Raw genomic sequence first — 27,961 nt, 5'->3', positions numbered from 1 at the left:
GACATTTTGGAGGGAAAATGACAAGCAGTACTCAATGTGGACATTTAGGGATGTACGTAGTTTCTAAGGGGTGTACTCACTTTTGTTGCCAGGGGTATATTAATGGCTATATTTTGAGTTATTTTGAGGGGAAGATAAATTAACTCTATTATATAAACTGTACACAGACTACTTTTCATTGTATCAAAGTGTCATTTTGTAAGTATTGTCCCATGAGAAGATACTTAAATGTCTGCAGAAATGCGAGGGGTGTACTCACTTTTGTGTAATCATTGTGTATGTTAATATGATTTAAATTCCGTTCAATTATTACAATTTAAATTTTCTAAACAAACAAAAAAATCTAGAAATTTATTCTGGAAGTTTTCAAAATGTTTCTTGTTGTAGTTTTTGAAAACAAAGGTTTGAATCGAACAATGTATCACTTGGACTTAAACATATGAAAGTTAGTATAAGTCAATACAGATTTATTTTGCCTATCAATTGATTAAGTTCATATTTGTGAGAAACGTATCCCTGACCTCTGTTCACCCAATCTGTTTGGTCTTATCAATATCCCGTCCCCAGCAAAGAGTGTACATGCAGGTTATGCTGTGATATCATCCCTACCAATGTTGAGACCAAACCTACACCCTTGGTTCAAACAGAAAAAGTCAGAAAAGATACAAATGCCAAACATACCTGATCTGTCTGACATTCTTCAAATATCTGGCATATTTAAATAAAAAAATACATCAGTTATTGCACAAATCTGCATCACATGTAATTGTTGGCTAAATACAGACATTGAAGGCAAAACAAGGAAATAGCTGTCTTTATAGAATTCTATAAATGACGCATTTAAACAGGAATGTATTAAATTTGATGTCAATAAACAGCCTGTCGTTACGATTCACTCCAGAGTTAGGTTAATTTTTCGACATCTTGCGGATCATGTAGTTCAAGATGCCCCCGTGGTGAAAATATTCCAATTCCACATCCGTGTCGAACCTCATCCGTACGTTAAATGTTTTTCCCGTGTCGAGCTGTAGGTAGGTAGAAGAGAAAAGGCGTCACGTGTGGAAACGCGTGCTTAGCGAGAAAGTGCGAGGGTACCGTCACGACGACGATCATTCTGGTGGTGATGCTCTCAGGGATGGCGATGTGATAGCGCTCACGCCCGGTCAAGCCGAGACTCTCGGCGCTGTCTCCTGGTAAATACTCTAGCGGGATGATTCCCATCCCCACCAGATTGCTCCTATGTATCCGCTCGTAGCTCTCGGCGAGAACAGCCTTGATGCCCTTGGAAAACATGAAGAAAATTCTCAAAGTCTAATCTGGTACTCATAAACAGGAGGTCATAGGAAACGTACCAGTAATAAAGGACCTTTTGCTGCCCAGTCTCTCGAGCTACCTGAGCCGTACTCCTTCCCGGCAAGAATCATCAGAGGTACTCCTGACTCATCGTATCGCTTTGAAGCATCGAACACATCCATCTCAAAAACACAGAATTGATTTATTAACGTAGACCTCTGCAGTGTCAAAGATGATCTTAGCCACTGTGCTGCCCCTCCGTTTCGGGGTGTTGGCAATCTTCTTGTAGCCTTGGCCATCTTCATGTAGCGCAACAATATGTCTTTTTAGATCTTTAAAGAGTTCTTTGCCATGTTGTGCCTTGTTGGAACTTTCAGTGACCAGTATGAGAGTGTGAGAGCTGCACTACAAATTTGAACACACCTGCTCCCTATGCACACCTGGACCTAGTAACACTAATGAGTCACGTGACATATTGGAGCTAAAATGACAAGCAGTACTCAATTTACATTTAGGGATGTACCGTAATTTTCGGACTATAAGCCGCTATTTTTTTCCTTCATTTTGAATCCTGCGGCTTATAGTCCAGTGCGGCTTATTTGTTGATTTTTTTTTGGGGGGGGGGGGGGGTTAATAGGCAACACATGCCTCCTAGCATGCATTGCAGCACTATAGATGTAAATAACAATCAAAATGCATGTTCTGTGCTAATTATTTATTCAGTTACTCTTCCAGTTGTTTCATTAATTGCTTGTTATGGTATTTGGTAACACTTTATTTGAGAGCAGCGTCATAAGACTGTCATAAGACCGTCATAATTATGACATGACACTATCATGGGCATTACTGAATGCTCATGACAGATGTCATTAAGTGTCATCTGGCAAATTATGTTACTAACTCCATTTATGTCCAGCTCGAATCTTTTACATCTATTCAAAAGTGAGATAATTTGCAGAATAACACTAAATGACATCTGTTATAAGCATTCACTAATGCCCATGACAGTGTCATGTCATAATGACAGTCTCATGGCGCCACTGTCAAAGTGTTACCAAATAACATAACTTGCAATAATGAAACAACTGGAACAATAACTGGATAAATAATTGGCACAGAAGATGAATTTTGATTGTTATTTACATCTTTTGCGCTGCAATGCATGCTAGGAGGCATGTTGGACAACAACAGTGTTGACAGCAGGTGGCAGCAGTAGTTGACTGTCTCCCCCAAGGGAGCAGTGATGGCCAAATGAAGCTTCTAGAAGCAATGAAGCTGCCAATTGGTTCAATGCTTCATGGGGGTTCATTTGGTCTTCTGATCGTTGTATGAAGTGTTACCGGTTAATATCTTATGGTGTAAATATCCCATAATACAGTGAGGACAGCTGCGGCCTATAGTCCAGTGCGGCTTATCTATGAACAAATACCGTTTTTGTGTCACATTTGGTGGGTTGCGGCTTATAGTCAGGTGCGCCTTATAGTGTGAAAATTACGGTAGTTTCTAAGGGGTGTACTAACTTTTGTTGCCAGGGGTTTAGATATTAATTGCTATATTTTGAGTTATTTTGAGGGGAAAATAAATGAACTCTATTATATAAACTGCACACAGTCTACTTTTCATTGTGTCAAATTGACATTTTGTCAGTGTTGTCCCATGAAAAGATATACGTACTTAAATATCTGCAGAAATGCGAGGGGTGCACTCACTTTTGTTATACACTGTAGCTACTAAGAGTTATTCGGATAACTATAGCATTAAGAACATGCGAACAAGTTTAGCAAACCATCAGTGTCACTTCAAATTAGTGCTGCAACGATTAATCGATTAATTCGAGAAATTTGCTTAGAAAAAAGCTTCGAATTAAATTTTGTTGTGTTGAGTATTCATTTAATTAAAGTGGCGTTGTAATGGTTTGTTTTAAAAGTGTTGTATTTATTTATTTTTATTTAGGTAGATACACTGCCCTCTAGTGGCAGCAGTGAATATGATATAACTCATTTCACATGGCTGAATCCAGCTGCTCCTTGTTAAGACCAACATAACCCAAGTTTCTGTTTGAGCTTATGTTTTTTTAATGATTCGTAATATAGTTTATAGGTATATTTAGCCGTTTTTTGTGGGAATATGGGTTCGAACCATTTGTAAAGAGTATTGAAAAAAAAAAAAAGTTAGCATTTTATAGCATTTAAGCTAGCGAACTTTTGCCATGCGAGTTAGCCAATTGTTCTTTTGTTGTACTTAGATCCTTATTTATTTTTCATACTGTTTGAAGCTCAGCGCAGGTATTTTAATTTTTCATGTTCCTTATTCGATTACTTGATTATTCAAACTAACTATTTCATCGATTAATCGACTATGGAAATAATCGATAGCTGCAGGCCTAGAATAAGAAGAGGTGGGTAGTTTAGCCAAAAAATGCACTCGAGAGTAGCGTTACTTCAGTAAGTAGCCATCAAAGAATAAGCTAATGCTGCAACGATTAATCGATCAACTCGAAGAATTAGATTACAAAAAAAAGATTCGAATTAAATGTTGCTGCTTCAAGTATTCGTTTACTTAAAGTGCCGTTGTAATGGTTTGTTTTGAAAGGGTTTGCATTTAGTTTTACTGATTTAGGTGGATACACCGCTCACTAGTGGCAAGAGTGAATATGACATCACTCCTTTCACATGGCTGAATCCAGCTGCTCCCTGTTAAGACCAAATTTTTAGCTAATTTTTAAAAATGCATTTATAATATAATTTATAGGTATATTTAGTCATTTTTTGTGGGAATATGTGTTTGAACGATTTGTTAAGAGCATTGTTTAAAAAAAAAAAAAGTTTTATAGCAAGGGTTTTTAAAGCGTTTTATAGCATTTTAGCTAGCGGATTTTTGCTATACAAGTTTGCCAATTGTTCTTTTGTTGTACTTGATCCTCATTAAGAAGGCTCAGCGCAGGTATTTTAATTTTCTTAGGTTCCTTATTCGATTACTCTATTAATCGAACTAACTGGTTCATCGATTAATCGACTACAAAAAAAATCCATAGCTGCAGCCCTACACGTCATATTAGGTAAAAAATAAGATACTGTGCAGTACAATACTGTACTGTTTAGACGACTGCATAAACAAGCAAAAAAAAAAAAAAAAAAATACAAAATGGCGGACGAGACCCTGGCGTCGTAAAGTCGAAATCGCCTAAGTCAAGTACGTTGTAAGCCGGGGACTATCTCTAGTGTTATTGATTTGTGTGGATATACTGCCCTCTAGTGGCAACAGTGAATATGACATAACTCATCTAACATTGCTGAATCCAGCTGTTCCCTGTTAAGAAAAACAGAAGTTTTTGTTTGCGCTATTATGTTTGTTTATGCATTCGTTATTTAGTTTAGAAGTATATTTAACAGTTTTTTGTGGGAATAAATGTTTGAAAGGTTTGTTAAGAGCTTTGAAAAGAAAAAAAAAGTTACCATGTTATAGCATTTAAGCTAGCGGACTTTTGCGGCTCAGGTTAGCCAATTGTTTCCCACATAAATCGCACCCCTGACCAAATTATGAAAAAAAAAAAAACTGAATCATACTCCATAAATACAGTATTTGTAATCTGGCAATCTTACAATTTCCCCTGTTGGCAGGTAAATTGTCTGAGGAGCCTGCTTGTTGAGGAATTTGTTAAACAGGCGGATGTTGGCAAACGTTCCCCGGGCCATGACGGCGTCGTTGCCTCGACGGGAGCCGTAAGAGTTGAAGTCACGTGGGGTTACACTGTTAGAAAAGTAAAGTTTTTTTATTCTGAAATATTGCAAAATCATTTTATGACCTCGATATCACAGATTTTGAGGTAAAAAACTTCCCAATGAGATCGGGCACCTTCTGCTTGAGAGGTAGCGGGCCGCGGGGCTGCTTCGGGTGATGTTCCCGGCAGGAGAAATGTGGTCAGTGGTTACAGAGTCGCCCAAATTCAGAAGCACGTAAGCGCCGTCTATGGACTGAGGAGCATTTAGCTGCATGGTCTGAATACAAAACAAGGAATTAGCAAACATGTCATGGCCAGAAATAGTCATACGAATAAAACTATTTACCAAACCCTCAAAGAAGGGTGGAGACTTGATGTAAGTTGATGATGCATCCCAGGGATATAGCTTGTCCGAAGGAGCCACCAGAGAGTTCCATCGATCATTCACTTTCTGCAACCATCGTTACTGTTAGCTTTTGCATATTAGCCTTCGGTGACGCCTCTAAAACTAGACTGAATCGAACCTCAATTTTCTCATAGACTTCTCTGAACATTGACGGAATGACAAAATTTGCCTCCTCTCGCTGGATCTCCTCCCGCGTGGGCCAGATGTCCTTCAAGAAAACCTCTCGTCCTTCAGAATTAATGCCTAAAAAAAAAAAAACGGACACGTTTTGGGTGTGCATTATTCGGGGCAGCCTCAAGCAGAGCAACGATTTGTCCTCCCTTTTCAGTTGCACCTGAACGCAACACACTCGAGTGTGTTCGCGAGTGCTCGCTGCATTGGAAGCCACCACAGGCGGGCAGTGTTACCTTTTCATGGCCAAATTCAAGTACTTTTTAAAGACTTTCAAGACCAATTTTCCAGTACCTTACACCGTTAACATTTATGCTGTCCTTATTACAGTCAGTCACCAGATAGGTTAACTCCTGTCTCGTCAGCTTTTGTCCTGGACCACGTGGCCTCCATGTAGTCGATGTATTCTATTCTATGTTCTATGTTGCTTTCTTGTCACTCCCATCCTTTAGTTTTCCGCTTAATAAAGACGGTTACCCTTACAGCAACCAATGGAGCAGCTACCAACCTCCACGGAAGCTACATCGACTTCCTGCTGATCTTCAGCCAAGCTAGGTGTGCATAAACCTACAGTGTATCACAAAAGTAAGTACACCCCTCGCATTTCTGCAGATATTTAAGTATATCTTTTCATGGGACAACACTGACAAAATGACATTTTTACACAATGAAAAGTAGTCTGTGTGCAGCTTATATAATAGAGTTCATTTATTTTCCCCTCAAAATAACTCAAAACATAGCCATTAATATTAAAACCCCTGGCAAAAAAAGTGAGTATACCCCTTAGAAACCTTTCTCATCCGACCATAGGACATGGTTCCAGTAATCCATGTGCTGTGTTGACATGTCTTCAGCAAACTGTTTGCGGGCTTTCTTGTGTACCGTCTTCAGAAGAGGCTTCCTCTTGGGGTGACAGCCACGCACACCAATTTGATGTAGAGAGCGGCGTATGGTCTGAGCACTAACAGGCTGACCCCTCAACACTTCAATCTCTGCAGCAATGCTAACAGCACTCCTGCGACGACCTTTCAAAGAAAGCATTTGGGTGTGACGCTCAGCACATGCGCTCAGCTTCTTTGGACAACCAACCCGAGGCCTGTTCTGAGTGGACCCTGCTCTTTTAAAACGCTGGATGATCTTAGCCACTGTGCTGCAGCTCAGTTTCAGGGTGTTGGCAATTTTCTTGTAGCTTTGGCCATCTTCATGTAGCGCAACAATATGTCTTTTAAGATCTTCAAAGAGTTCTATGCAATGTGGTGCCACCGCCATCTTGGAACTTTCAGTGACCAGTATGAGAGAGTGTGAGAGTTGCACTACAAATTTGAACACACCTGCTCCCTATGCACACCTGGACCTAATAACACTAACGAGTCACATGACATTTGGGAGGGGGGGGGGTGACGGGCAGTACTCAATTTGGACATTTAGGGATGCAGTTTCTAAGGGGTGTACTCACCTTTGATGCCAGGGATTTAGATATTAATGGCTATATTGATTTTGAGGGGAAAATAAATGAACTCTATTATATAAGCTGCACACAGACTTTTCATTGTGCCAAAGTGTCATTTTGTCAGTGTTGTCCCATGAAAAGATATACTTAAAAACCTGCATAAATGCGAGGGATTTATTCACTTAAGTGAATCAATGTACAAATAGTGGCCACAATATGCAACAAGAGAAAGAGTGCCTACTCACCGATCGGTTCGGTCTCGAAGTCAATTCTTACAGTCCCGGCTATGGCGTAAGCAATAACAAGTGGTGGAGAGGCAAGGTAGTTAGCTCTGGTATTGGGGTGAACGCGACCTTCAAAGTTTCGGTTTCCAGACAGGACTCCTGCTGCAACTAAATCTCCCTGAAAATGAAAAAAAAAAATCAAGAATGAATAGGACAGGGATGTCCAGTCCAGTCAAAATTAACTGAACGTCTACTAACACCATAATGGTAGCGAGTAGGCTAACTTTGACACTATTCTAATGGATTATTTTGTGAGCAACTTGTCGGTTCCTCTTTTTTTAACCTTTCGGGCTAACAGGTTTCACGATAAATCACCTTTTGGATATATTGTCACGCCCCTAATCTTAACGGTGCATACCTGGGTGATGGCCTCCACTACTGGCTCAGGGAGGGGCCCACTGTTGCCTATGCATGTCATGCAACCATAGCCGACAACTTCAAAGCTAAGAAAGACAAAATAGAGCAATGAAAGACAAAACATTAGGACTGCAGCTATGGATTCTTTTAGTAGTTGATTAATCTATGAACTAGTTGAAGTACAATGAAAGAACAATTGGCAATCTTGCATAGCAAAAGTCCGCTAGCTTAAATCCTATAAAATGTTAACTTTTTTTTACAATTCTCTTAACATATCGCTCATTCCCATAAAAAACAGCTATATAAATCGATAAATTAAATTACGAATGCATTACATCCGCTAGCTTAAATGCTATAAAATGCATAAACAGTACAGTATTGTACTGCACAGTATCTTATTTTGTACGTTATTAATATGATGTGTAGTGCTGCAGCTATCGATTATTTTAATAGTTAATTTAATTTAAAGTTAATTTTAATAATTATTTTAATTTTAATCAATGAACTAGTTAGTTCGAATAATCGCGTTCTCGTATAGAAAAAAAAAAAAATTTAAATACCTGAGCTTAGCCTCAAATGGTATAAAAAATTATTAATGAGAAAGTACAATGAAAGAACAATTGGCAAACTTGCATAGCAAAAGTCCGCTAGCTTAAATGCTATAAAATGCAAACTTTTTTTTTTTACAGTGCTCTTAACAAATCGTTCACATTCACACAAAAAAATAAACCTATAATATTAAATTATGAATGTGTTACATCTGCTAGCTTAAATGCTATAAAATGCTTTTTTTTTTTTTTTTTTTTTTTTTTTTTTTTTAGCAAAGCTCTTAACAAATCGTTCAAACATTTATTTCCACAAAAAACAGCTAACTATACAACTGAACTAAATAACGAATGCATAAACAAACATATTAGCTCAAACAAAACTTATGTTTGTTTTAATAGACCCTACCCACCGACGTCATAAAACCACGTGCTCGCTGTATAGTTCCGCCCACTTGTCCGTCATTTTGTCTCTGTATTAGCATTGGTTTCAATTGATCGAGGAATTTAAAATGCATTTCATGGAAGACCCGGTGCTTTCTGATGCCGTAAACTCACTGGATGTGTTGCATAAAAGGCATTATGTGGAAAAGCTTCGTTCTATACAGTCGCCAGATCCATATTTGATGCCTAAATCGATGATTTTTGACCGGCTGCCTTCGCCGTCTCTGCCTGACCCTGATATTTACAACTATCTTGTCCACACAAAATCAGCCTATTCTCACGAAAGTTTGAAAAACTTTAAGAGCTTGGAGGCTTATAAATGCTACGTTGCTGGTTGGGTGAAACAGGTCCTCGTACACGAAAATTCGGCAGGAATCTTGTGCTCGGAAGGTGAGTTACGAAATTTTCAATTCAAAATCTTTTGTTCTTGCTAACATCCACTGTCAAGTCTAATGTATTTCATGTCATTTGTCAATGGAGCTAGGGCTTTTAATGTTTATATGGATTAGCGATAGCACTCTCACTACATACATACGTGTATGTTGTCGGCGATTAGCCTAGCAATGATCTTAATTGTGGTTGTCAGCCCAAAACCCTCTAAATATATATTAAATGCATCTTACCAGATATAAAATGACTACTACATAATCTGTGGTAATCGTTTGGAGCCAGTTTTCTCGTTGAATTGCAGCAGCCCATCTCGCTCTCTCCTCTCCGTGTCTCTCGGAATCCGGTAGAACTTCAAGTCTCTCTGTCTATCTTCTCTGTTATTGCAACCGACCGCCACACACGCCTTCACCATTTTGATTATTAATGTTAACGAGCAGAAAAACACGCCGTAAATAGGAGGAATGTACGTAGCCGTAACAGGTCAACACGATGTGTTGACGGACAAGTGGGCGGCACCAGTCAGGAGAGCTCCTTAACATTAATAATCAAAATGGTGAAGGCGTGTGTGGCTGTTGGTTGCACTAACAGAGAAGATGGAAGGAGAGACTTGAAGTTTTACCGTATTCCGAGGGATCCAAAGAGGAGAGCGAAATGGACGGCTGCAATTCGACGTGAAAACTGGGCACCAAAAAATCACCACAGACTATGTAGTAGTCATTTTATATCCGGTAAGATGCATTTAAGATATACTTAGGGGGTTTTGGGCTGACAAATAACCACAATTAAGATCATTACGAGGCTAATCGCCGACAATATACGACGTAGTACGACATAGTTTCAAATTCAAGATGTTTGTGACTTCCCTTTCTTCCACCATCGTTATTTTTTGAATAATATTTAGCTGGTACCAAGTGAAAGAAACTGGCCTCGTCTACGGAGCTGACAAATAACCACAATTAAGATCATTGCGAGGCTAATCGCCGACAACATACGACGTAGTACGACATAGTTTCAAATTCAAGATGTTTGTGACTTCCCTTTCTTCCACCATCGTTATTTTTTGAATAATATTTAGCTGGTACCAAGTGAAAGAAACTGGCCTCGTCTACGGAGCTGACAAATAACCACAATTAAGATCATTGCGAGGCTAACCGCCGACAACATACGACGTAGTACGACATAGTTTCAAATTCAAGATGTTTGTGACTTCCCTTTCTTCCACCATCGTTATTTTTGAATAATATTTAGCTGGTACCAAGTGAAAGAAACGGGCCTCGTCTACGGGGCTGACAAATAACCACAATTAAGATCATTGCTAGGCTAATCGCCGACAACATACACGTATGTATGTAGTGAGAGTGCTATCGCTAAACCATATAAACATTAAAAGCCTTAACTCCATTGACAAACGACATGAAATACATTAGACTTGACAGTGGATGTTAGCAAGAACAAAAGATTTTGAATTGAAAATTTCGTAACTCACCTTCCGAGCACAAGATTCCTGCCGAATTTTCGTGTACGAGGACCTGTTTCACCCAACCAGCAACGTAGCATTTATAAGCCTCCAAGCTCTTAAAGTTTTTCAAACTTTCGTGAGAATAGGCTGATTTTGTGTGGACAAGATAGTTGTAAATATCAGGGTCAGGCAGAGACGGCGAAGGCAGCCGGTCAAAAATCATCGATTTAGGCATCAAATATGGATCTGGCGACTGTATAGAACGAAGCTTTTCCACATAACGCCTTTTATGCAACACATCCAGTGAGTTTACGGCATTAGAAAGCACCGGGTCTTCCATGAAATGCATTTTAAATTCCTCGATCAATTGAAACCAATGCTAATACAGAGACAAAATGACGGACAAGTGGGCGGAACCATACAGCGAGCACGTGGTTTTGTGACGTAGGTGGGTAGGGTCTATAGCAGCGGTCTCAAACCGACTCCACAAAGGGCCGCAGTGGGTCCTGGTTTTTGTTCCAACAGATCCAGCACAAACAGTTCAACCAATGAGGTTTCTACTAACATAAGCAGCACCTGATTGCAATCAACTGATTACACTTGTAAGAAACCAGATTGGTGAAAAGGTATTTGTCTCGTTTGGTTGGAATGAAATCCAGTACCCCCTGCGGCCCTTTGAGGACCGGTTTGAGACCACTGGTCTATAGGGAGCAGCTGGATTCAGCCATGTTGGATGAATCAAGGCATATTCACTGTTGCCACTAGAGGGCAGTATATCCACCCAAATCAATAACACTACAGGTAATCCCCGGGTTACGACGTACTCGATTTAGGCGATTTTGATGCCAGAGTCTCGTCCGCCATTTTGTCTTGAGTCTTTTTTTTTTTTTTTTTTATCCGCATAAACAATACAGTATTGTACTGCACAGAATCTTATTTTTTTACTTCAGTTAATATGACGTGTAGGACTGCAGGTATCTATTATTTTGGTCAATTAATCGATGAACTAGTTAGTTCGAATAACCGAGTAATCGGATTAGGAACATAAAAAATTAAAATACCTGAGCTTAGGCTCAAATGGTTTAAAACTATTAATGAGGCTCTAAGTACAACAAAAGAACAATTGGCAAACTTGCATAGCAAAAGTCCGCTGCTTAAACGCTATAAAATGCTAACCTTTTTTACAATGCTCTTAACAAATCGTTCAAACACATATTCCCCCAAAAATGGCTAAATATACTTATAAATTAAATTAGGAATGCATTGAAAAAAAATTAGCTCACAAAAGCTTAGCTTATGTTGGTCTTAACAGGAAGCAGCTGGATTCAACCATATTAAATGAGTTGTCATATTCACTGTTGCCACTAGAGGGTAGTGAATCCACCCAATCAATAAAAATAAATGCAAACACTTTCAAAACAAACCATTCCAATGCCACTTTAATAAGACGAATACTCGAAGCAGCAAAATTTATTTCGAAGCTTTTTTCTTCAGTGAATCAACTAATCGTTGCAGCACTATAAAATATGATTATTAGTTCAATCATTGCATTCACAGACTGAGTAATCCATTTTGCCACATGGCAATTACCACTTTTGGTTCCCGCAGTCTCTCCAGCAGGGCCAAAAACGATAAGTTGTATTTGACATGTGGAAAAATGGATTTTGCCATTTGGCATTTTTTTGGCCATGTGGCAAAATGTATTTTGCGATGTGGCATTATTTTTTGCCATGTGACAAAATATATTTTGCCATGTGCCAATTTTTTTTTGCCATGGGGCAAAATGTATTTTGAAATGTGGCATTATTTTGCCATGTGGCAAAATGTATTTTGCCATGTGGCATTTTTTTTGCCATGTGACAAAATGTATTTTGCCATGTGGCATTTTTTTTTTTTTTTTTTTGCCATGTGGCAAAATGTATTTTGAAATGTGGCATTTTTTTGCCATGTGGCAAAATGTATTTTGCCATGTGGCATTTTTTAAAAAAATTTTTGCCATGTGGCAAAATTATTTTGACATGTGGCAATTTTTTGTTATGTGGCAAAATGGATTTTGCAATGTGGCGCTTTTTTTTGCCATGTGGAAAAATGTATTTTGACATGTGGCGCTTTTTTTTGCCATGTGGCAAAATGTATTTTGCCATGTGGCATTTTTTGGGGTATGTGGCAAAATGTATTTTGACAAGTGGCATTTTTTTTGGTATGTGGCATTATTTTTTTCCATGTAGCAAAATAGATTTTGCAATGTGGTGCTTTTTTTGCCATGTGGCAAAATGTATTTTGCCATTTGGTGCTTTTATTGCCATGTGGCAAAATGTATTTTGACATGTGGCATTTTTTTTGGTATGTGGCAAAATATATTTTGCAATGTGACGCTTTTTTTTGCCATTTGGTGCTTTTATTGCCATGTGGCAAAATGTATTTTGCCATGTGGCCTTTTTTTGCCCTGTGGCAAAAAGTATTTTGCCATGTGGCATTTTTTGTCACGTGGCAAAATGGATTTTGACATGTGGCATTTTTTTGGTATGTGGCATTTTCGGGGGGTAAAAGGCATTTTTGCAGGTCTTGACTGTTATGCCTGTCCAAATTTTCCATTCATATTAAATGGCAGAAAAACGTGTGGCTGTGACTTCTACTATACAATTACCATTGCAGCGCATTGACATTCAACTGGCACCCAAGTAAGGCTATGCCACTGACGGCTATGAACGTCATAATTTTCCATTCATTTTAAATGGCAAAAAAACATGTGGCTGTGATTTTTGATTATACACTTACCATGAGAGCGCATTGACATTCAACTGGCACCCAAGTAAGGCTATGGCATTGACCGCTATGCATGTCTTAACCTTCCATTCATTTTAAACCAAAATTCATTTTGCCACATACCCAAAAAATGCCACAAGGCAAAGTCGATTTTGCCACATACCAAAAAAATACTACATGGCAGAAAAAAAATGCCACATGGCAAAATCCATTTTTGGTTCTCGCCATCTCTCAGATTGTAAGTATGTATGAAAGTTTTGTGGCTTACCCCAACTGAGAGAGGTAATCCATAACACCACTTTCCTTCAAGTAAGAGGTCACCACTCCACTGCCAGGCGAAAGGCTGGTCTTTATATAAGGTTTCACACTTAATCCATTCTCAATAGCCTTTTTAGCAAGAAGTCCTACAAGGCAATTAGAATGAATAATTTAGACATATCAGCGAATAAATCGAACAGACGTCAATCGAATGGCCCCACCAGCTCCGAGCATGACGGACGGGTTGCTGGTGTTAGTGCAGCTGGTGATAGCCGCAATCACGACCGAGCCGTGGCTCAACGTATACTCTTTTCCATCAAACTGTACCGGAACTGCCGCATTCTGGGAATCCGGTGCCACTGCGAAACCTTTGAAACCTTGCTGATGATGCGGCAAAAAAGGTACTCATAAAAAAAGTGGAGTCGGAGTTTCTTTAGCTATAGGGTCAGGCTTTAACATAATTGCATACAAATGATAAAAAGACTCACTTTTGCTCCCAGGCAGCTTTCAAAGTCTTTTTTCATGTCTGAAAGAGGAATTCTGTCTTGAGGTCTTTTCGGGCCGCTGCAGCATGGAACCACAGTACTGAGGTCCAACTCTACAACCTTCAAGAGACACGGCAAGTGATTTATTTGTATTTTTCGAAATATACAGTGGGGCAAATAACTATTTAGTCAACCACCAATTGGCAAGTTCTCCTACTTGAAAAGATTAGCTAGGCCTGTAATTGTCAACATGGGTAAACCTCAACCACGAGAGACAGAATGTGGAAAAAAAAAACAAAATCACATTGTTTCATTTTTAAAGAATTTATTTCCAAATTAGAGTGGAAAATAAGCATTTAGTCACGTACAAACAAGCAAGATTTCTGGCTGTCAAAGAGGTCTAACTTCTTCTCACGAGGTCTAACGAGGCTCCACTCGTTACCTGTATTAATGGCACCTGTTTTAACTCATGATCGGTATAAAAGACACCTGTCCACAATCTCAGTCAGTCACATTCCTAACTCCACTACGGCCAAGACCAAAGAGCTGTCGAAGGACACCAGAGAAAAAATTGTAGACCTGCACCATGTTGGGAAGACTGAATCTGCAGTAGGTGATAAGCTTGGTGTAAAGAAATATACTGTAGGAGCAAATATTAGAAAATGGAAGACATACAAGACCACTGATAATCTCCCTCGATCTGGGGCTCCATGCAAGATCTCACCCCGTGGCGTCAACATGATAACAAGAACGGTGAGCAAAAATCCCAGAGCCACATGGGGGGACCTAGTGAATGACCTACAGAGAGCTGGGACCACAGTAACAAATGCTACCATCAGTAACACAATGCAGCGCCAGGGACTCCCAAATCCTACACTGCCAGACGTGTCCCCCTGCTGAAGACTTCCAGGCCCGTCTGCAGTTTGCTAGAGAGCATTTGGATGATCCAGAAGAGGACTGGGAGAATGTGTTACGGTCAGATAAAACCAAAATAGAACTTTTTTGTAGAAACACAGGTTCTCGTGTTTGGAGGAGAAAGAATACTGAATTGCATCCGAAGAACACCATACCCACTGTGAAGCATGGGGGTGGAAACATCATGGTTTGCGGCTGTTTTTCTGCAAAGGGACCAGGACGACTGATCTGTGTAAACGAAAGAATGAATGGGGCCATGTATCGAGAGATTTTGAGTGAAAATCCCTTTCCATCAGCAAGGGCATTGAAGATGAGACGTGGCTGGGTCTTTCAGCATGACAATGATCCTAAACACACAGCCAGGGCAACGAAGGAGTGGCTTCTTAAGAAGCATTTCTAGGTCCTGGAGTGGCCTAGCCAGTGTTCAGATCTCAACCCAATAGAAAATCTGTGGAGGGAGTTGAAAGTCTGTTGCCCAACGACAGCCCCAAAACATCACGGCTCTAGCGGAGATCTGTATGGAGGAATGGGCAAAAATACCAGTGTGTGAAAAGCTTGTGAAGAGTTACAGAAAACGTTTGGCCTTTGTTATTGCCAACAAAGGGTACATAACAAAGTATTGAGATGAACTTTTGGTATTGACCAAATACTTATTTTCCACCATAATTTGCAAATAAATTCTTTAAAAATCAAACAATGTGATTTTCTGTTTTTTTTTTTCCACATTCTGTCTCTCGTGGTTGAGGTTTACCCATGGTGACAATTACAGGCCTCTCTAATATTTTCAAGTGGGAGAACTTGCAAAATTAGGTGTTGACTATATACTTATTTGCCCCACTGTAAGTTGCATAGTTTTCAACGTTTGGCCGGGTGTGCAACTCATACTCTGGAGCGACTATTGTGCATTAGATCATGTTATTTTCACACTAAACCGCAAGAGGGTGCTCAAGGCCTGTGTTCCAACTAGGCCCAGCAGGGCCGAGAACCAAAAGTGGTATTTGCCATGTGGCAAAATGGATTTTACCGTGTGGCATTTTTTTGCCATGTGGCAATATGCATTTTGGTTTGTGACATTTTTTGGAAGGGGTATATGGCATTTCTTTGGATATATGGTAGTTTCGCAGGCCATGCGCGTACATGCCATTGAAGGCTATGCACTTCTAAATTTTTCATTCTTTTTAAATGGCAGAAAAATGTGTGGCTGTGATTTTTGACCATACACTTTACATTACAGCGTCTTGACATTCAACTGACACCCAAGTAATGGCCTCGCCTGACTTGACTGCTAATAAATGAAGCGGAGTGTGGGACGGCACCCTTCGGGAAGGCGTCATGCAGTGAATGGGGATAGTGCCACGTCAATAAATTGTGAAGTCTATGGGATTTTTTTTACCCATACATCTCAAAATAACACATTTTGGTGCTATAATTGCAATACTGTGAGACCGTGAAACTGCGGTAATTTGCTTAAGGTTATCATACCGTCAAAATCTCATACCGGCACATGCCTAGATTCAACCTGGGTGTAACTTATAAAAACAACTGAGAAGGGCTGAACATACCATACACTTCTTTATTCTATTCCCATTTTAAATTGCCTTTGAAGATGGCATGTCTGTACTTGGTGTTGCTGGCGTTTTTCTGCTAGTGTTACTCAGGTGCGACTTATAGTCCAAAAAATAGTACAAGATGTCAAGACAGACCTGACTGAAATCCGGATTCTGAGAGGCATCGCCGTAGTCCCGAAACATGGACACTGCCTTCAAGTACTTTGCAATGTTGTCCAGCTTTTCTGCATCTCGTCCTGATATAAAGGAAAATGTTCATCACCGAATATACTAAACAGTCATGACTTGTCAGTCGTACATACCGGTCTGCTTGAGGTATTCGACGCTGACATCATCCACCGGAAAGAAAGCTGCAGTCGCTCCGTATTCTGGGCACATGTTGGAGATGGTGGCTCTGTCCGCAATGGAAAGCTGGGCCACGCTAGGCCCGAAAAACTCTACAAACTTTCCCACGACGCCCACTTGACGGAGGTGCTGAAAAGTCACATGTGAGCGATTTGCTATGAGAATTGTAAATACGTAAGCATTCATAGCTTTTAAGCTAGCGGACTTTTGCTAGGCAAAGTAGGCGAATTTAACACTAGAAAACCCAGCAAAGGCCGAATCGTCCTTTCCCCAAGACAAATACTCCTAATATTCCCGTATATGAATGACTCCGACTTGCCAATTCAAAAGCACTTGGGTCATTTTGGCCACCTCTGGGTTTTTCCGGGGTAGAGGCCAAATCGGCCATTGCTTGGTACTATTAGTAGTACAAGAATTCAATGGGACTTCTAGTGTTAATCTACTGAATCTACATATTGATCAGACTAGTTTGACTTTTGAACACTAATTGTTTTGTGTCAGTGTTTTATTGTTAAAATGTGTGTCGTTTTGAACATAAGTGTACATACAGTGCTGGCCAAAAGTAATGGCACCTCTGCAATTCTGTAAGATAATGCTCAATTTCTCCCAGAAAAAGATTGGTATTACAAATGCTTTGATAGTAATATCTTATTTTGCTTGCAATGAAAAAACACAAAAGAGAATGAAAAAAAGATATACAATTTTACAAAAACTTAAAAAATGGGCCGAACAAAAGTATTGGCACTCTCAGCCTAATACTAGGTAGCACAAACTTTAGACAAAATAACTGCGAACAACCGCTTCTGGTTTCCATCAATGAGTTTCTTACAATGCTCTGCTGGAATTTTAGACCATTATTCTTTGGCCAACTGCTCCAGATCTCTGAGATTTGAAGGTGCCATTTTTCAGATCTCTCCACAGGGCTTCTATGTGATTCAGGTCTGGACTCATTGTTGGCCACTTTAGAAGTCTCCAGTGCTTTCTCTTAAACCATTTTCCAGTGCTTTTTGAAGTGTTTTTTTGGGTCATTGTCCTGCCGGAAGACCCATGACCTCTGAGGGAGACCCAGTTTTCTCACACTGGGCCCTACATTTTGCTGCAAAATTTGTTGGTAGTCTTCAGACGTCATAATGCCATGCACACGGTCAAGCAGTCCAGAGCCAGAGGTAGCAAAGCAACCCCAAAACATCAGGGAACCTCCGCCATGATTCACTGTGGGGACCGTGTTCTTTTCTTTGAAGGCCTTGTTGTTTTTCCTGTAAACTCTATGTTGATGCCTTTTCCCAAAAAGCTCTCTTTTTGTCTGATCTGCCCAGAGAACATTCTTCCAAAACGTTTTTGGCTTTCTCAGGTAAGTTTTGGCAAACTACAGCCTGGCTTTTTTATGTCTCTGGGTCAGATGTGGGGTTTTCCTGAGTATCCTACTATAGTGTCTCTTTTCATTCAGATGCCGACGGATAGTACGGGTTGACACTGTTGTGCCCTTGGACTGCGGGACAGCTTGAGCTTGTTTGAATGTTAGTCAAGGTTGTTTATCTGCCATCCGCACAATCTTTCGTGGAAATCTCTCGTCAAATTTTCTTTTCCGTCCACATCTAGGGAGGTTAGCCACAGTGCCGTGGGCTTTGCACTTATTGATGACACTGCGCACGGTAGACACAGGAACATTCAGGTCTTTGGAGATGGATTTGTAGCCTTGAAATTGCCCATGCTTCCCCACAATTTTGCTTCTCAAGTCCTCAGACAGTTCTTTGTTCTTCTTTCTTTTCTCTATGCTCAATGTGGTACACACAAGAACACACAAGTGTGATTTAGTTATTGCCACCACCTGTTATGTGCCACAGGTAAGTAACAGGTGCTGTTAATTACACAAATTAGAGAAGCATCACATGAGGGTGCCAATACTTTTGTCCGGCCCATTTTTGGAGTTTTGCGTAAAATGATAATGATTTAATTTTTTTTCATTCTCTTTTGTGTTTTTCCGTTGCAAGCAACATAAATAAAGATATTACTACCAAAGCGTTTGTATTTGCAATCATTTTCAGGGAGAAATTGAGCATTATCTGACAGAATTGCAGGCATTCCAATTCTTTTGGCCAGCAACGTATGTGTGTTACAGCTTTACCAATTGTCAAAAGTGAAGGAAGTAAAAAGCTTCAAAAACAACAATTGCCTTGTTTGCTGTCTGTCAAGCTAAATAACTTTACTTTCAGTGAGGACAGAATATGTCATATTAATAAAGTAAAAAAAAAAAAAAAAGATACTGTGAAGCACAATAAGGTCTGTCTCGTAAAGTCGAAATTACATAAGTCGAGTACGTCGTAACCCGGGGACTACCTGTACAATATTTTGGACTACCGATGAGGAAAATGGCATCCGTTACCTTGGTGACAGTGAGAACAATATCCGTGGAGGTGATGAACTTGTCGGGACTCCCGGACATCTTGTAACCGACCACCTCGGGAAGAACCATGCTTATCGGCTGACCCAGCATCACTGCCTCTGCTTCAATTCCTCCCACGCCTATACGTAGACGCAAACATTCATTAGCCCTTTACACTCTGCGCTGTAAAACTGGGGACGCCGGCGTCCAGTTGATTTGTGCGGGCTATGTACTCGTTTTAAAGACATCGTTTTTCGCCAGTATATACAGGAATAGTATCTCTTTTTTTTCTCAACACTAGATGGCAGCACTGTCGTATGGTAACTAAATGAGTTTTCCTGAGCCGATTCGAAGTTTGAGTTGCATCCGCGTTGTTTCATATCATGTCTCTTCTGGAATAATCAATTTTTCTCATAGTTACATCAACAAAATGGCATAAAAACAACAAGGCAGGGATAGAAAAGGTGTAGAACACCAGTAGAAGAGCATCCGGTCCTTAATGGGCGAGTAGAAGCAGTGAATTATGCCAAGTCTGAAGATGAGTCCCCAGAAAAATGGGACATGTATTCGGAGGACGAGTATTTGATCAACAATGGCATTTATCCCCACCAAGAAGGTAATAAAATCAAAAAATATACTCATTTATCATGAGACAGACCCCTCCCAGATGTAAAAGACGTTACTTTTTTTGATCATTTGATGATCGGTTGTCAAAACCTTACTGAGATTTATAGTCTGTCAGTAATTAAGCAATGTGTGTGATTTTCTATACTTGGCATTTGAAATTCTTCAACTTCAGCTGGTTATGACACTTTCAAAAATGTAAAAATTTTGGGCAAATTTTCATGACATAATCCTTTGATGATCTATGAATAAAAACGTGCAACAAGGTATGTTTGAAATGTTTTGTTGTTGTTGTTGTATTTACCGTACTTTTCGGACTATACGCATCTACTTTTTTCCCTTCATTTGGAATCCTGTGGCTTATAGTGCGGTGCGGCTTATATGTTTATTTATTTAGGTTAATAGGTAACACTTTATTTGAGAGCGGCGTCAAAAGAGCTATAAGACCATCATAATAGTGTACCGTACGAATGCTATTTTTAGACCGTGACATCGCCATCGTAACCGGGAAGTGGGTCAACATACCACGCCCTCGTATACAACTCATGTTATTACTGCTTGTTTTCTGCTGGTAGTCGTTCAAAAAAGAACATGCCGAGTAATCACTGCTGCTATGGAACTTGTAGAAACGACCCTTGACATTACGACATATGAAGGATGTTTTCTTCATACGTTTCCCGAAGCCAAAAAAGAGGGAAAAATGTAAACAATCGATGAACTTTGTGTTGACGTCCAAATGACCAGTTAAACGCCAAGTGAAGTCATTCAACTTCATATGCAGTAAACATTTAGTTGGGGGCCATGGTCCTACAGAGGACGAAGAGGTAAGCCATTTTGACATTTTGACTAATTTTTTTAGTGTGGCGTTTTGCCGTGCTGCTTCTGTCTGACAATGAATGACCTATAAAAAATCAAAATGCGATGTGACTGCCACTGTTTTTACCTTTTCTGTTGTAAAAAAAAAAAAAAAAAAAGCTTTATGAAGGGGGAAGTGTAATGAATTATAGAATTAGGATTTGTTATTAATGAAAAAATTTGAAGTGTTCGTTGGCTGTCACTGAGTAGCATTTGTGATCGCTACACAAAAAAAGCAATGTAAATTACCTCCAAGAACGGTCAAACATGCTAGACAACCAGAGGATATAATATATAAGAAAGACAGGGCATATGATGGTAAAGGATAGATTGTTGAAACAGGAGAATGTCATTGTCAGCGGCGTAAGGCAACGCACACAAGAAAAAGGTGTCGATAAAAAAGCTACTGCTGCATCAGGTCGGCTTTTTCCCATCTTTTTCAGCCCTCGACACTCCAGCTATCTTTTTAACTGAACATTTTTATGTTCTTCCACATCTATACCAATGAATTGGGCACCAGGGACATCATTTTTGGACAAAATGGTAGGTTGAGCTCAGCAAACATCTCGTTCATACACTATTTCCATGCATTTAGCATTAGGGACAAACGCGAGTTTGACCCGCCTAGCAACAATTGCTAACGTCATGAATATTAATGAGCAAAAGTGACTTGTTGCGTGCGGGATTCCATTATGACACTGTCATGGGCATTAATGAATGCTTATGACCGATGTCATTAAGTGTCATCTGATCTTTTACATCCATTCAAAAGTGAGATAACTAACAAAATGATGTCTGTCATAAGCATTCATTAATGCCCATGGCAGTGTCATGTCATAATTATGATGGTCTTATGACAGTCTTATGGCACCACTGTCAAAAGAAAAACGGTTACCGAATTCTGTAATTAGCAATTAATGAAACAACTAGAACAGTAATGGAAAAAATAATTAGCGCAGAACGTGAATTTTGATTGTTATTTATATGAAGCTTCCTGAAGCAATAAAGCTTTGCAGCTAATGGGTTCATTTGGTCTTATGACAGTCTTATGATGCCACTATCAAATAAACTGTTACCGGTTAATATCTTTTGGTGTAAATATCCCATAATACTCACTGTATTATGGTCAGCTGTGGCTTATAGTCCAGTGTGGTTTATCTATGAACAAATGCCGTTTTCATGTCAAATTTGGTGGGTGGTGGGTTGTAGTCAGGTGCGCCTTATAGTGCGAAAATTTCGGTAGTTATTTTTTTTAATTAATAATTATTAATAGAAAACTCCTAATTTCACAAAAAAATGCTTGTTCAAAATACTGGCTTGCACCTCAAGTTGAATAAAACTTCAACTCACCCCAACCCAGAACGCCAAGGCCATTAATCATGGTGGTATGGGAATCTGTCCCCACCAGGCTGTCAGGGTAGAAATAGCCGTTGTGGTTAAACACGACCCGGGCCAAATACTCCAAGTTGACTTGGTGGACGATTCCCGAACCAGGTGGAATGATGCGCATGTTCCTGAATGCTTGGGAGCCCCACTAAAGATCATTTGAGGGGAAAAATATGTATTAGCAATTCCTAGAGTAATGCATAGACTTCAAAACTCTATTGACCTGACACTTCGACATTCTTTGCGTCACGCCTTACCATAGGGGGCTGAGCTTCATTTAGTAATAGTCATTCGAAGACATGTCCAAGCCAGATTTAAGCTTGATTTTTGAAGAAGTACAAAAGCTGTACCACATACAAACAGGAATGATTGTCTCAGGAGTGATTTGTTCGAGGATTGAAGGTAATTATTATATTTTTCGTACCATGCATGCATTTTTAAACGTTGTGAAAAAAATCAATGGGAGAAATGAGCCGCTACTGCATTGGCATCTTAGTTTGCCACATTTACGTAAAATAAACGCTAACTGCACGGTTTCTTTGCTTTTATCTAAGAATCGAGACTGTTTTATGTCCATATCTATGAAAAATTCGGGGATTTAAGCACTTAATCACAAGAATTTTCACCAGAAAAGCTCTGTTTACGTCAGGCGGCCGCTAGCCTCAGTCGCTAACAGAGTAGCATTGTACTTTGACATATCTACGTAAAATAAACGCTAAACGCAAGGTTTTTTTTGCTTTTAACCAAATATCGAGACTGTTTTACGTCCATATCCATGAAGAATTTGAGGATTTAAGCATTTATTCACAAGAATTTTCGCCTGGAAAGCTGTTTACATTAGGCAGCCGCTAGCCTCATTCGCTAACAGAGTGGCATTGTACGCTGACATTTTTATGTAAAATAAACGCTAAATGCAAGGTTTTTTTTTTTTTTGCTTTTAACCAAATATTGAGACTGTTTTACGTCCATATATATGAAAAAAATGTGGATTTCAGCATTTATTCACAAGAATTTTCACCAGAAAAACTTTACGTCAGGCGGCCGCTAGCCTCATTCACTACAACTATATAACTAACTAAGTGTATAATGATAATAAAGGGCTATTCTATTGTATAATAACTTGTGATTGCATCTAAAATTTATCAATAATCTATTCATAAATTATTTATAATTGATTGTGCGTGTTTTCCTCAAGTATAAGGTTTCTGATTTGAAAATTGAGTGATTTATTAGCTGTTGAAAAAAAATTTAACTTGCTATTTTGGGCAAAAAACTTAGGGTGATATATGTTAAATATTGCTATTGATCCTGAAAATATAAGTAATTATGCATTTGATGTTTTTTGTGTATCTAGTGTAAAATCTGAGAATTTTATAGCCTTTTTTAGTTCTGTTAGACCTATATAAAAAATAATCTTTATTTTATAAGGGAAGGACTTTGAATTTTTTGATGCTGCTGCTTATGGAGACTCATATATGTCTAAGGTAGGTGCCTGTTTTGGTTTTAGGTCGGTAGCAGCTTTGGTTTTGAAAATATTTGAAGTTTTTGAAAATAGGCCCCCTACGGATCGGCCCTGCGCCCCATGTCATGTCAATATATTATGAGGTCTATGAGCAATGTTACCCAACCTTGCTACATATTTAACATACTGTAAAAAGTACTGTATATACTTAAATTTACTCAGTATATTTTGGAACATGCTAGACAGTAAAATGCAAAATACATTATTTGGTCAACATTTTACTGTATACCTTTAGAAACTGAAATCTTTCTCTGTTACGTTCAAACTCCAGGTTTTGATTTTTCTGAAGGCTATCAGACCTGCACAGAACATGGAAAAAAGTATAAATGAATGTAGCATTTAAAATCTGATGGGTTTGAACAGGTTTTATTACTTTTTGTTGAAGTCCACTTGGATGGAATGATCAATGACTAGATCAGCCGGACAAACAGGATTGACCTTCTCGGGGTCGCAACCTAGCTTAACCACCGCGTCGCGCATGGCGGCGAAATCCACCACAGCTGGTACGCCACTTTGAAAGAAAACATAAAAAATAGAGTAGTCATGTCATTGGTCCGGATCAAAGTTGAAAGAGAGTTGCGCAGACATACGTGAAGTCCTGCAAAATGACGCGTGCCGGCATGAACGGGATCTCCACTGTCTGCTTCTGGGTTTGCTTCCAGTTAAGGATATTTTCCACATCGGACTGCTTGACTAGAAAGCCGTCGCAGTTCCTGATCGCAGACTCCAATAGAACACGGATGGAGAATGGCAGGCGGTCTATGGAACAGAACACAGGCAGGATTTAATTCCAGACAATTGCACGAGTCACAGATAAGTCCCGAGGTTGTGGGCGAGTCGAGTCGAGTCACAAAGTTATGTCAAGACGAGTCGGGTCATAAGGTTATATCGAGACAAGTCGAGTCAAGTCGAGTCTCAAGGTAGAGTTGAGCTGAGTCACAAGGTTGTACAGACGAGTCGTGTCAAGTCAAAAGGTTGTCGAGTCGAATCAAGTCAGAGGCTAGTCAAGGCCTTTACCGTTGTTCCTGAGCAGTTTGACGATGTGCCTTCATTATGGCAAATATTGGCCTCGCATGTCTATGATCTCGAGTCATTGTCGCACGAGTCAAGTCGAGTCAAGACTCAAGTTATTGCCTCACAAGTCGAGCCGAGTCTTGAACCCTTCCAGCTCGAGCGAGTCAAGACCGAGTCTGCGTTGAGAGTCGTGTCAGGTAAAAAGGTTGTTGAGTCAAGACGAGTTGAGTCTCGAGTTATTGCCTGACAAGTCGAGTGGAGCCGAGTCACAATGTTGTAAAGATGGGTCGTGTCAAGTCGAGTCACAGGTTGTTCTGTTAGTGCGTAGCGAGCGCGACCAAGCAGATCACTGGCAGGTGGGAACAAATCTATGAGCTCGAGTCATTGACTCACGAGTCAAGTCAAGACTCACGTTATTGCCTCACAAGTCGAGTCGAGTCTCGTACCCTTCCAGCTCAAGCGAGTCTAGACCGAGTCTGCATTGAGAGTCGTGTCAGTTCAAAAGGTTGTCCAGTCAAGACGAGTTTAGTCTCATGTTATTGCCCGACAAGTCGAGTGGAGTCGAGTCACAAGGTTGTAATGATGAGTCGTGTCAAGTCGAGTCACAATGTTGTAAAGATGAGTCGTGTCGAGTCACAGGTTGTTCCGTTAGGGCGTGGCGAGAGCGACCAAGGCGACCAAGCGGATCACTGGCAGGTGTGAACCAAGTTTTTCGAGGCAGCTTCTCGAGTCATAGTCTCACGACTCGAGTATCAAGTTATTGCCAGAAAAGACGAGTCGAGTCGAGGACTCTCACAGCTCAAGCGAGTCAAGTCCGAGTCGAGTTGCGACTGCAAGTCATCAAATTTGTAAATGGAGTCGAATCGAGTCTGTGTCCCTGTGACCCGAACCAATTGTCTGTTTAATACACTACCTACATTCTAGGTTTATCCTAAAATTTCACACGCAGTATCCCAAAACTTTTGTGGGCAACGTATAACAGGGATCAATTCCTCCACAATTGTTCATTTCTCACCATATCTGGGATCTTTAAGGTTGGAGAGGTTATAAAACTGCTGATTTGCAACCCGGGGATCCAGAGGCTCAACTATATGTTGGAATGGATTCATCGAAGTTCCTGCCATCCTCTCCAAGTGCAAATCTAAAACAAAAACAACATGCAAATCAATACTCAAAACAATGGATTAATCTCGAAAGATACAGGCACAACCTCAATGTCTGTTTTACAATATTACGTTGTTACAAAGGATATAGCTAGTTGTGTGCATGTAGGAACAACACCGTAAGCTATGGACAGAGGTGGGTAAAGTAACCCAAAAACTATTCAAGTAAATCTAACGGAGTAAATGTAATGTGTTATTAACTAAAACAATTTTAAAACGTTTAAAAATTTTCTAATTTATATGTGCTCAAATATCCATTTTACGAAATGTATTGTGATGCTAGTTTCATTAGCACAGCTATGTATTGTGCATTAGTACTAAGCTAACAGACTTAAGTTAGTCGTACATAAAATAAGCGGGTGACAATACATCGAAAAGGTGATATGATTTTTTTTTTTTTTTCTTAACCTCTCCTAGTCACCTGTTTTACACGGAGAATAGAAGTCTAAGTGTCAGGTTGATCTTAACAGTTTTAATGTTTCACATTGAGAGTATGACATACTCCCATTGTGATCAACCTAGTTTATTATGACAAAGCAGCGAACAGGAAGGGGTTATGGGGGAACAGAAGAAAAGAAACACAAGAAAAGAAAAACAGCAACAAGAAATACATTGAACACCTACACTAATTATGAATATGTTGGTTCTATCGTCAACTATATGTACTTCCGGTTGGCACTGTTGACCAGGCAAGGGAGGGGAGAGGGGTAGGGGAGTCTATAGGATAAATGATTGGGAGGGGTGGAGTGTACACAAATTAGCTCTGTGATCTAGAAACCAGTAATCGTGTGAATCCCTTGTGAGTGTAAGCCCGTCGGCAACCGACCCTACGTCGCCCCATCGCCAACCCTGGCACCGGGGCCCCTCACCCGAGCGCGCCCAATCACTTCCAGCTGAGCACGAGCCCCACCAAACATGGCCACCCCAGGGCCACGGTCCCCACCCAGCCAGCCCAGGGAGGCAGGGCGGTTGAGGGGGGTGGAGGGTGGTGATGTCAACACCATCATCACCCCCCCCACCCCAGGGTGGTCTCCCGGGCCACCCATGCCCCCATCAACCGGCCTTCAGGGATTGGAAGAGGGGACGCACCAAAGACCCACCGCCCACCTCCACCCCGTCCGCCCACCCGACCCACAAAAAGTGACCCGTAAATGCCACAAAAGGACAAGAAAGTGACTGCCCCAAAATGAACTAATTTCCTAGCATTGGCTGCCAATGACGGCCATAGATGTCCAATTCATTTGAAGTGGGAGGGATAGCCATTAGCCACCCTCCCAGATTGGACGTTTACTAGTAACAAACTCATTCCAAACACTGACATGCATATCTGCCTCCTGTCAAAGTCTAAAGTCTACAGCACGGTCGTTGGTTAATATTATACACCTTGTATTCGCCATAGTTTAGATTTTGAAAAAAGGACAACGACGCTACTCAGCATGTTTTGTGCATTATTCAAGTTTTTCGCCTGGGCGTGTGTTTATATTATTCGGAGTGCCAAAATAAATGACATAAAACGTGCCACGTGACAGGCTCGTAAAGGGCGAGCTACTTCATGTCGTTGCAGGAAAAAGAAGACATAGGATTAAATTCATTGAATTTCTAGTAAATTGGAATGTGTGTCATGTGTTGCCAAATGACGCCAGACGTGTAGCGATGTTTTGGTTGTACCTCGTCACGAAGAACAGCGTTTGACGTCGCGGTTACAAAGCATACGGAAGTACAAGTGGAATGGCAACCATAGATATGTATATACAACAAGATACGGAGAGTCTAAATCGGCAGCGTTTGCAACCGGCAGCCATCTTAAAGCAGTACACTTCTCAGTGGAGCGCTGTTGCAGTAAATAAAACAAACTCGAAATACAATAAAGTCAAACATTTGAACGTTTTTAGCTTTGAACTAGGGTCCCATGGTTAACAAATTCAATAAAATCTGATCTACAATGGTAAAAAATTAGAACACCCCACCTAGGATCTTTTTTAAAATAGAAAATCTCCAAATCGGTACCCATTGTTTAGTCATTTGTACCCGGAATTGAGTAATCTCTTGGTACAGTTTAATAATCTGTGATCACATATTGCTAAACTGTGGATACAGTTAAATAATATGTACCCACAGTTTAGTAATCTTTAGGTACAGTTAAATAATCTGTACACA

General features: G+C 40.1%; 1 protein-coding gene across 1 annotated transcript; it reads right to left on the bottom strand.

The window, feature by feature from the left end:
* Positions 1-798: 798 nt before the first annotated feature.
* aco1 (aconitase 1, soluble) lies at positions 799-27,758 on the bottom strand. Its single transcript, XM_057855151.1, has 21 exons — positions 27,473-27,758; positions 25,657-25,782; positions 24,218-24,386; positions 24,001-24,138; positions 23,857-23,926; positions 22,070-22,253; positions 19,241-19,380; positions 16,815-16,986; positions 16,648-16,748; positions 14,033-14,149; positions 13,766-13,925; positions 13,555-13,690; positions 7,684-7,768; positions 7,287-7,443; positions 5,539-5,663; positions 5,361-5,465; positions 5,149-5,291; positions 4,896-5,043; positions 1,353-1,475; positions 1,096-1,281; positions 799-1,025 (listed from the first exon to the last, which is right to left on the bottom strand). The coding sequence occupies exons 2-21, from the start codon at positions 25,763-25,765 to the stop codon at positions 909-911; spliced, it is 2,685 nt and encodes an 894-aa protein (XP_057711134.1). The 5' UTR covers positions 25,766-25,782; positions 27,473-27,758; the 3' UTR covers positions 799-908.
* Between the last annotated feature and the right edge of the window lie 203 nt (positions 27,759-27,961).

The sequence above is a fragment of the Corythoichthys intestinalis genome, chromosome 13 (assembly GCF_030265065.1).
Source record: "Corythoichthys intestinalis isolate RoL2023-P3 chromosome 13, ASM3026506v1, whole genome shotgun sequence".
Lineage (NCBI taxonomy): Eukaryota > Metazoa > Chordata > Actinopteri > Syngnathiformes > Syngnathidae > Corythoichthys > Corythoichthys intestinalis.
This window is presented reverse-complemented; position numbering and strand designations above follow the sequence as displayed.